This window comes from Apus apus, chromosome 21, assembly GCF_020740795.1.
Source record: "Apus apus isolate bApuApu2 chromosome 21, bApuApu2.pri.cur, whole genome shotgun sequence".
Classification (NCBI taxonomy): Eukaryota; Metazoa; Chordata; class Aves; order Apodiformes; family Apodidae; genus Apus; species Apus apus.
The window spans coordinates 7,531,896-7,542,690 of record NC_067302.1 but is presented as its reverse complement, the minus strand read 5'-3'; the positions used below and the strand labels follow the sequence as shown (position 1 = coordinate 7,542,690).

At 48.3% G+C, this 10,795-nt stretch overlaps 1 protein-coding gene across 1 annotated transcript; it reads right to left on the bottom strand.

The window, feature by feature from the left end:
- Nucleotides 1–998: 998 nt before the first annotated feature.
- On the bottom strand, nucleotides 999–9,296 carry SF3A3 (splicing factor 3a subunit 3). Its single transcript, XM_051638182.1, has 17 exons — nucleotides 9,201–9,296; nucleotides 9,071–9,118; nucleotides 8,858–8,910; nucleotides 8,335–8,440; nucleotides 7,766–7,838; nucleotides 7,399–7,490; nucleotides 6,923–7,005; nucleotides 6,442–6,580; nucleotides 6,006–6,074; nucleotides 5,600–5,667; nucleotides 5,160–5,267; nucleotides 4,683–4,752; nucleotides 3,527–3,691; nucleotides 3,302–3,412; nucleotides 2,793–2,883; nucleotides 1,824–1,879; nucleotides 999–1,290 (listed from the first exon to the last, which is right to left on the bottom strand). Exons 1-17 carry the CDS (start codon nucleotides 9,294–9,296, stop codon nucleotides 1,213–1,215), a joined length of 1,506 nt encoding a protein of 501 aa, XP_051494142.1. The 3' UTR covers nucleotides 999–1,212.
- Nucleotides 9,297–10,795: the final 1,499 nt, after the last annotated feature.

The following is a 10,795-nucleotide window of genomic DNA, read 5'->3' as shown; positions in this document are numbered from 1 at the left end:
GGCCAGGCTTAGACAACTTTTCTGAGCAGGGTGCTCCAGCCCAGCTCCAGGGTAGGCGAGGAGCAAATGCTCACCTGACATGGCCTCATCCCAAGAACAACGTTCCCCCAGGGCAGGGAAAGGAAGGACCCACAGCACTTACTCACCCTGTCCCTGTCCAGTCTGCTCCCTGGAGCCCCAGCAAGAGCTCAGCCGCTGCTGGCAGTGAGTGGATGAATGGATGCCTCCGAGCACCAGCCCCAGGCTGTACCGGCCCCACTGCCCCGCACCAGCAACCAGCCCAGCCCTGCCAACCAGCGGCTGCACAGGCACCACCCAAGGGACGTGCTTGTCACCTGCTGCTCCACTGCTCTGGGAGCTACAAACAGCCCCACACAGCAACGACAGAAAGAGGGTTTATGGAGGCTGGAGATGTCACACAAGCCAACTCTGAACCAACACAAAGCCCTACTGAGGGACTGGAGGGGGCAGGACTACCACAGGGCTGGAGAAACTGCCCCAAACTGCCCCCACAGCCCAGCCTACACCAAGTTCCAGTACTAATTCCCTGAAAAAATATCCCAGTGGCTAAATCTCCACAGGGAGGCAGACCTGAGGTAAAAGCAGCAATGCAAGCCAAATAAATTTGTTTTGCAAAAGAGGCCAAAGAAAACAATATGCTCACAGCAAAATATAATATAGGACCTTTACTTCTTACTGTTCATGTCTGCTTTACAGGAAATCAATCCTCATCAGAAAAACTTCCATCAGAATCAGAGAAATGGATGTTTAAAAGTCATCTAGAAATGGCACTTGGCAATATGGCTTAGTGCTGGACTTGGTAGAGTATGGTTTATGGTTGGACTCAATGATCTTAAAGGTCTTTTCCAACCTAAGTGATTCTATTAAAAAGCAAATTGTTCCTGACAACTCCAACTGCATAAAAAGCACTTTTAAACTACTGTAATAAAATCTCTTCCTTCCAGCATATGAAATGAGACAAATTTTGCAACACTTCCTAAATTAAAACCAGTTTATTTTTCAAGGATTTTTTCTTTTATAGAAAGTAATGTCACAAGTCTGCTTACAAGGGGCTTACTAGAAAGGGATTCTATGAAGTATCACTAAAATCTACATTCATGCACATAGAAAATCCAGAAACTGAAGAAGAGCCGGAGCTGCTGACACATCTCCACTTGCTTTTCAGATGAGAAATGCTTCACATGGGAAAAGCTACAGCAGACCTTGACGTTTCAAGTCTTCATAGGTCTTTTTGTTCACCACGTTTCCACTAGAATCTTCGTATTCCTCCTAGAATGGAATTAACACTTGAGGTTACCTGGACACAGCCTGACTCAGGCTGTCCTACAGCATTTGAACCAAGAACCTCCCTACATGAAGGCCCACAGTGGATCTAGCATGGGCTCTGGGAGAGGAGCTCACCCCAAATCAGTATAATGACAAGCTGTACTACAGGCTGTTTCCCACAGTGCCCTGCATACTCTTGAAAGTTTTGGTTTGAGACAGAAGTTTAAGAAAAGGCACCAGTGTAAGTGAACATACTAGGCACAACAGTTCCTTTTTCCCCTCACAAAACAAGGGTCGTGCTGGTACTGTGAAGTGGTGCATTAAACCATCCTCACACAAAGGACTGAGTCTGTCCTACCAGAACTACCTCCCAGTCACGCACAAAAATTGCCTTCCACACATCACAGCTAACAGGAGCTCGGCACGCAGGGCACTCTCAGGGATTCTTTTGACAGAGCCCGAGTTCACACCAGATAAACAGGGGGTTCCCACGTACACAGGACAAGAGTTGTCCAGTGTCTTTGGTAACATCTCACCTCTGTATCGGGCTGCCATCTCTCTGAAGCCTTCTGTTGTTTCAGCTTTGCCCACACTGTGAATACAAAATCATACAGTGTCTGACACCATTTCTCTTGAGATGCTATTTTTTAATCCAGTAAAATACACACGAGCTTTTTTTCTTTCTTTCTTTTAAAATGCTACCACCAGCAGTCCAGGGTTGTCTCTAGTTTCCATCACAAATGTATCATTCCCCTGTACAGTTTACTAAAAGGCACATAAACGGAAGTGAACAAGGTTTTATAGTGATTACTCAGGATGAGACACAGAAGACAAAGGTCCAGAACCAGCACTTAAGGGATACAGCTGCAAAGGTGGCAACAGCTTGTTTGGGAAACCAAGAATTTTTTTTGTTTGTTTCTTCTAGGCAAGAATCAATTTACCTCCAGGAACCATAACCTGTATCTGCTATCCTAACAGGACAGATTTAAGAAACAAGCTCTGCCTGAGGTAGCCCTCTCAGAACACCAGCACAGATTATCCACATTACCATCACTGTACATCCCAAGTATGGAGGTTTTTAAAAATCTGTCTATGGCCCCTATTATTTCTGAAGGTTTTTATGGCTTCCCCATGAAGATGCTGATGAACGTGAATTAAGAGTTACCTGGGATGATGTAGCCATACTCTGCCTAAAGAAATGGCAGCCCCTTCCATTTACCTGAGACCTCATACACAAAGCACCCCAGACAAAACAGCTGGCCACAAATGAACACTTTGCTGGCAATCCCAGCAAGCACCTACTCCTGCAGGTATCCAACAAAAAAAGCCACCACCATCCTTGTAAGAGCTGGGAGGGACCAAAGCAGGATCATCCCACATGCACGGTGTTTCTTGCCCTCTTTTCCCTAAACTAGTTCCTGGTCACAGGGTAAGACACATTTTCAGCAAGTGTTAATATAAGTGCTCTTATGCCCCATGTTCCTTCTTCTGCCATCACTACTTACATGAGACTGCATCCTCAATCTGTGTGACATTGGCAAAATGTGCTGTGTTGGGAATGCCCAGGCACCTCATCCCGTGCGCATGGCGCCACTCCTGGGGAGAAGAGGCGAGAGGTCAGAGTATGAGAGGGAATGCTGCTCCATCTGCCATGCCAAGAGCCACAACAGCTGAGCAGGGTGAAACAAATACTACCAAAACACACATCTGACAGTCCTAAAAATCTCTATGAAAGATCTTTTCTGTATTTTAGAAGTAACATTACACTGGCAATACAGCCAGACCTGGATCTTGGAATTAGTGTTCAGACAAGAAGGGACCATGTGGACACTTGCAGAAGAGATCTGAGTGTGCTCGGCCCAATCTGCAGCTCCAACTGCAGGGCCCAACAGCACCAGCCCAGACACGTCTCGGAGGTGGAAAAGGTGCCTCCCGGCACCCCAGTGAGTTATCAGTCACTTATAAAAACCATCCCCTCTCAGCACAGATGTTCTTGCAGCAGGGCAGGACTCACCGCGAAGTGCCGCTGGAAAGCCTTGGGCCCTCGGTAGGTGTAGTTACCACAGATCTCACAGTTGTAGTTGATGTTCAAGCCATGTAGTTTATACAACCAGTACGGGATAGGCTGAGGAGAGAAGAGAAATGACAGTCAGACTGAATGCCAAGGCACGTTCAAAGAGAAGAGCAGTGCAGAGTCAGCAGCATCGCCCAGTCTTCCAGACCTGGCAGTCTCCCTTACCTTGCCATCCCAACCAAGAGGCAGATTTTTAGGATTATAAATAATTTCATTTTCTTCATCTTCACTCTCACTCTCACTGATCTGCTCTTCCTCCTCCTCCTCCCTCTCTTCCCCTGTCCGTGCCTGCTTACGCTGCACATTCTCATGGGTGAGGTGTCTCTGTTCCTGGAGATGAGGAGAGAGAAGGGATTGTTCACACCACATGTCAGCAACAAAACCTGGGCAGGGTGAAACACTTCCCCAGGGCATGGCAGGAGGAGTGGAAGACCAGCACAGAATAGAGAATTCTCATTTTACTGAGCCAAACAACTTAATTTCCTTCTTCCAAATAATTAAATACTTGTACCTCCATTGGCACTTCCAAGATGACAAGCAACAGAACAGCCAACCTGCTAAAAGCAACTGTCCTAAACTGAAGCAAGGACTTGAGGCAAGTGTCGAGGCAGAACACGTAAAGTCTGGCAATACTCCTGTGACTGAGGCATGGAACAGGAATTATCTACACGGACACGTGCCCAGAATCATAGAATGTCTCGGGTTGGAAGGCACCTCTAAAGGTCAGCTAGTCCAACCCCCCTACAATATGCAAGGATGTTTCACACTAGAACAGACTGCTCAGAGCCCCATCAAGCCTGACCTTGAATGTCTCCAGGGATGGGGCCTCCACCACTTCTCTAGGCAACCTGTTCCAGTGCTCCACCACCCTCTTATTAAAGAACATTTTCCTAATGTCCGACCTAAATCTATCCTTCTCTACTTAAAACCATTACCCTTTGTCCTATCATTACATGCAGAAGAGAAGGGAACAAAACAAACCAAACCAAAAAAAAAACCCAACCAACCAAAAAAAAACCCCCCCACACAAAAAATTTAAAAAAAGACAAGACAGGCTTCCCCAAGGGAACAAGCAGCCTCTGTATCTGGGCCTGCTCACAAAAGGCTGCCAAATAATTAGCTAACGAAAATATAAATGTAATCCACAATATTCTACTTACTGACAGAAAAAAGCTATTTGCTAACATGCACTTCAAACCATGATGACCCTGGACACAAAAATAAGTCTTCTAGGCATGCTGGGTAAAGATGTGGATGACCTTTCTGTCACTATTTGGCAGCTCTGAAATTAAAAGCTCGAAGTACAAAATAAAATCCTTACCCCAAGAACTTCCACATACTCGTAAATCTGAGCTTCTAGGAATGCAAGATCTTTATTTCGTTCAGTGTCTCTGGAAACAGATAATTATCAAGTACGTTGTTTTAATAATCATATGTAATGCATTATTATTTAATTATAAATTATATAATTATAACTTAAGTAATTAATCTCAATAAACATTAATTAAGTGTATTCCAGAACTGCAAACACCACGTGTACCCTGAACAACTCAAGACACATTTGCCTGCTGTACAGCAAGGGAACAGGACACAGCACTCAATAACTTCTAAAAACCAAACTGCACACAGACCATCCAGCTCATGGACCTCCTGTTTGGGCCAGGACCATTTGGTCCAAGCCTAAAAGCTTCCAATACTCCAAGGACCTCCCCGTCACAACTGTACAAGAGTGATGTCTATAGAACGCTTCTCATCCAAGTGAATGCCACCAAACTGAGAATGACCTTCAGGAACTCACCTTTTGCTTCCTTTTGTCTTGGGATTCTTAGCAAACAAGGAAGGATCAAGTGCTTCCAGCGATTTACCTTTAGTGCTAAAAAGTCTCTGAGCACGCTCTTCCAGAGTCCTGTGGAGAAGCAGGGCGAAAAAGAGTCCAAACCACAGTCTTACATTTTCTGAGAACAATTTGAATTCACGGAACAAAATTATAAATTTAGCTTTTAAGAGATCACGAGATCTCCCATTATCTTTGTCTTCATCCCTTAAGCCAAACTCTTCTATCCAAGGACACTTTTCAGACCAGTAGATCACAGTGTCCTGCGATTGGTTCTCAATGTTTTGTCTATTAAACATAATTGAAAGTAATTCTTGTACAATAGCAATGACGAAACAGGTATAAGGGATTGCAAGAGAGGAAGACATAAAAAACTGAAAAGGAACTGTACGACTCCATCTTACCCGCCACATTTTAGCCCCAGGGCCAGTAAAGCTGATTTTAATCTGTCCAGTCCCAGAGAGGCCAATTCCTGTTCAATTAAATCAGAGTAAGAGAAAAGCTATAAACCAAATACAATATGGATGTATGTTCATTTTAACTCAGTAAAAAAAAAAATAAACCAAACAATGAACAATATTCAAGAAAGGACTGTCTGTCCTGCAAAATGAGGAATGTGGCAATATAATCAGATCATTCCAGTTTCATCCCCCTAACAGAAGGAATAAGGTCATCAGCATAATCCAGGTTATCCAGAGAGCACAGAGCCAGAGGCAAAAGTGCAGCAAGTGAAATTATGAAAAGAAATGAGATGAGTAAGCTTCCACCTGCTCAAAATTTAGCACTAAGTGCAGAGCACTGAAAACCTACCTCCCAAGAGGAAAAGGCAGAGAGGTCCAGGTGAGCTCCAGCGTGAGTGAGGGCACTGCTGGTCTCTTTCTACCAAGAGAAACAACAGATCTGTGACACCTGCAGTGCAACATTCCCACCCCAGAACAGCAGTTCATCTCACAGGAAAAAATTCTGTCACTAACTGAGCAAAGGAACCAGAGAAAAGATAAAAAATAAGTCAACCTTGAAAAGGTTAATTTCAAACCAGGAACACTGATATTCAAACTCAAGCCAGTGTTAAACAACATCTCTGTGCTGCACACCTGCACCCCTTGCTCAGTAATGACTGAACCCCCCATTCAAGGAAACTCTGAGCAGCATGGCACCATTCACAGGGATGCAGGGGCAGCATAGCACCATCCATACAGATCCAGGGGCAGCACAGCACCGTCCACATGGATCCACGGCTGCTCACCGGCCAGCCAGGGAATGTTCCATTCTCCCACTTCTTCTCAAACTCAGTCTGAATTTTCCCAAAAAGTTCATTCTGGTCCAGTAAGGGTTTCACTCGGTCTGTGTACTCCTGCAGGTACTCCAGAAGCATTTCAAGGTACCTGGCACAGCAATCACAAGCGCAGGTAATTAACATATTTCCCTAGTCACTTCTTTGAAGAGTAATGACCCTCTGGTACTCCAAGGGGAAGTCATCAAGATTGTGAATTTTCAACCCACAATTTCCAGGTGCAGCAGTGACTAAGATAATGTCAGGTTCCACATGTGAACTGTGCCACATGCCTACTCAAGGCTCAGACACAGGACTAAACTACTACAGCTCAGGGATCCCCATTTATGTGAGTTAAATCTGGCTATGAGCTGCACTGTCAGCAGCTGCAGACTTAAGCAGTGAACTCCTTCTTGTCACCCATCACCAAGGAAGCAGGGAGGCACAGGCTCACCTCTTGTATTCAGCATTTTTTCTCTCCTTGGGAATATCGAAGAGTTGGTCAAATGTGGACAAGTAAGTGATGTAATCCAGTTTCTAACAATATAAAAGTTTGAATCAGAATTCATACACATGCAGCCAAATTATCCAGCTTCCAGTTACCAGAAGAAAAGCACCAGAAGAGGCCTAGGGCTCTCTCTGAGCCAACACATTGCCCTGGGCACCCATCAGTCACTGGCAGCAGAAAAGAGGAGTTTTTACAGGGCACCACTACAGGTTGGAGAGATCCCAACTGAGGGGAACAGGAGTCACAAAGCAGCATCCAAAATTCAGATGCTGCCGAGCTGTACGTGCAACAAAGTGACTTTGAGATAGCTGTCTGGAAATAAACTGATGTCAAGAAAAAACCCAACCAACAGATAACCATGATCCAATCAAAGCCCCCGGGCCTCAGGCACTGGAGCTGCACAGACACACAGGCTCTCTCACCTCTGAGGATTTCAGGTTGATGTACTTGAGATAACAATCATGCAGATCCAGGTATCGTCCATACCCCTCCTCATCTGTGAACTCCACCAGGTCTGCAGGGAAGATCACAAAGAGCTTTATCATGGGCTTCAACTTCCCCACTTGTTACCTGTGTGCTTCAGAACGCTAGAAGGACTGGGGGCTCATTTATGCTTAGAGAAGAAGTCTGCAATGCAGGTGGGATGCTCGTTGACCAGACCCTGACTGCTCTGTGCAAGCAGGCCAGGACACCCCTCCAGAGGAGGTCAAGGAACTCCCTAAATAACACCTCTCCAGCAAGCATTTTATTTTCACTTACACTGGCCTGAGAGAAAAACTATAAACTTACTTTGAGCTTCTTCACTCGGGTTGTCTCTGGCCTTCAACAGTTCCTCAAACTCCACTGACATGGGAACACAGATCTTCAAGAAAAGAAAGGAGTTACAGAAAAAACTACCGCTTCAGCCAACATCCCAGAATAATGAATAGAAACCCACAACGAAGAACAGAAACCCACAATCTATTGCAAACAATAGAGCTGCTAACTGTAAAGGTACCCAAAGCACTTCTTCACCATCACTTCTGCACGAGGAAAGCCAGCCAGACTTCAGACAGCAAGTGAGAGGTGAGATCAACACCTGGTCCACCTCAGAACATTCCTGAGCTGACATGGAGCAAGCAGAGGGCATGGCTGGCATCTCGCATCTTCTCCTATTCCCATCACCCTCACAGGAGCTCATGCTCTGCTCCTGAACCACTGCCTGACCTCAAAAAGCTTCTTTTCTCAAGGGTCATTTTAGTGTACTTAACATTTATATATTCAGTCAATTAAACTGGAAAAAAAAAGTGTATTTATTGTAGGGATGAGGCCCAACAGATCACAAATCACCTGTTCCTGTGAAAGAGAGAACGACGTACCTCGTTTGGGTGCTTCCGGTGAAATTCTTTTATTTGTTTCAGCCTGTTGTAGAATTCTGCAAATTCGTTTGGCCCCGAAATAGCACTGAGCTCCTCCTTCCGTAGGCTGAGTTGGTGAAAAATGACAGAACACAAGAAGGAAGGAAGACACGTGGACACTGATACACTCGTTTCAAGGTCTAGTGCTGCATTCTGATCACACAAAACTCAAGTAAGGCTGGGTAAGGCTCTGGTCAGGTCCTGCCAAGCACAGTCTGCACTCACAGAACCTCCACAGCAGCTCACAGCCTCCCCCGAGACTCAAGCCGTGAAAATAACATGTGTGCACCCAGTATGCACATATCCAATGTGCAGTCTGGGTCCTGCTTGGGCAGGTTTACTGCCCACACCGTGATTCCTGCCCTCAGCTACCCGTGTGACTCCTCGTGTATTTATAAGGGATTCAGAGGACCCCCATCATCTGCCTCAGCCCCCGCAGACACTCAGCTGCACCCCCTGGGCAAGTGTCTGTCCCAGCACTTACCCGTCCTTGTCGTCGTACAAGTCTCTCAAGTTGCCGCTCACTTCCATGTACCTCTAAAAAACAAAATAAAGCCCCAAATGCCACAGGAGACGTTACCGGGAAACAGACCCGCCCGCTCCCGGAGGAGGCCTGGACGACCCCGCGCTGCTCCGGGACGGCCGGCGGAGCCCACCCCGGCCGCTGCCCGCCCTCCCGCGGTCCCGCTGCACTCACGTCCTGCATAGCCCGCGTCCGGTGGTCCGAGTTTATTTGGTCACGGAGCTACGGGGAGAGGAGTGGGGTTAAAACGGGCCCGGGCGCAGGTCCCAGCGGCCGCGCCCCCTCCCCGCGGCCCCGGACGTACTGTGGACTTCTTGGTGAGCATCTCCTTCACCATCACGTCCATGAGACGTTCCCGCTCCTCATGGTACCGCCGCTGCTGCTCCAGGATGGTCTCCATCCTCCCGCACCCTACCGGAAGCCGCCGCTCTCCTTTTCCGGTCCCGCTGGTGCTTCGCCGGAAGGTTCCGGCCCAGCCTGTGTCCCGCCGGAAGGTTCCGGCCCGGAGCGGCGCTCGGGGCGGGACGAAGCGGGGGCGGCCCCGGGGCCGGGGGAGAGGGTTAGACCAGGAGCCGCCGCCACTTCCGGCGCCCGGTGCCGCCCGAGCTGCCCGCTGGGGAGCCGCGGTGGCCCTCACGGCCCTGCTGTCCCCCAGCAGCAGTGGCGAAGCAGGGCTCGGGCCGAAGCCCGCCTCAGAGAAGACCCTGGCATTTCTGTGGCCTCGACTCCGCTGTGCCTCAGCTGCGAGTGGCTACGTAGTCGTTCTGTTGCCAAGGAGAGACAGATAATTGCACAAGTGCCAGAAAAGCAACAAGAAAACCAAGGTGCCGACAGCATGACCTGGACAGAATCTGGGCACTGGACCCTACAGGGGGTTTGCAAAGCTCCTTGGCAGCCCTTTTTCCACCATTTGCACCAGTGCTGGCTTTGACAGGCTTGACGTCCTGCTCTGGCACACCATGGGCCCCTCGCTGCTGAGGGGCAAGCTGGCCCGGACCCCAGCCCCATCTGGGTGAATGGACATGAGCTGTGCCTGCAGCCCATCGGTGCAGCACCTGGCGGGTTCTGCCTCCGGGAGCCCAGCTGGTGGCTGCCTTCCAACCCCCTGGGCCGGCCCATAGCTCTGCCTAGTGTTGGCCATATTTGGTGGCACAGACTGCCCTGAGATGTTGGCGTTGGATTTGGGCTTAGGACTGACCCCAGTCCTGGAGGCACAATGACCTTTCTCAAGGAGTAAAAGCAAAGTGGAGAAGGCAACATTAAAAGCAGGAGACAAGTGTGAAGTTATTCCCACCTCAGTCCGCAGCAGCCCCAGGGCAATCTTGAGGGCTGGGAAGGGGCTGGGCTGGTGGTATCCAGAGGTGGAAGAGAAGGGAATGGAGGAGGGGAAAGCTAATAGATATCCCAAGGTCCTGTTCCAAACACTGCTATCACGGCTGCTTTAGGCAGTATTGTGTGCACAAATGTGAGCATCTCTCAGAAACTCAGCACAGGCTTCAACACAGCTGCTAAAGTCCTCCTGACCATGGAGAACTGCTCCAAAATCACTTATGGCCCGTGTGCAAGCACAGAGCCTGCAGCCACCTCCCTTCCTGCAGCCACAGTCCAGCAGCCAGGCACCACGCTGCCCTTGGAAATACATGTTCGTCTGTGGCAGCACAAACACAGCACGGAGAGAGAAACAGGAAGAAGTACTCAGAAAATGTCATGGCTTTAATTACCCTTATCAAAATTATGGAGAGCTTGCTCAAGTAAACATTCCCCCTTCATGTTCCAGGGCCCATCTGGAAGCAGGAGGCAGCCTGCATGCAGCATCAGGGCTCAGGACACGCCTTTTGAGGAGCGCTGCTCCAGCCCACACAGCTTGCCGAGAGCTGAGACAGAGGTAAGCAGTGAGGG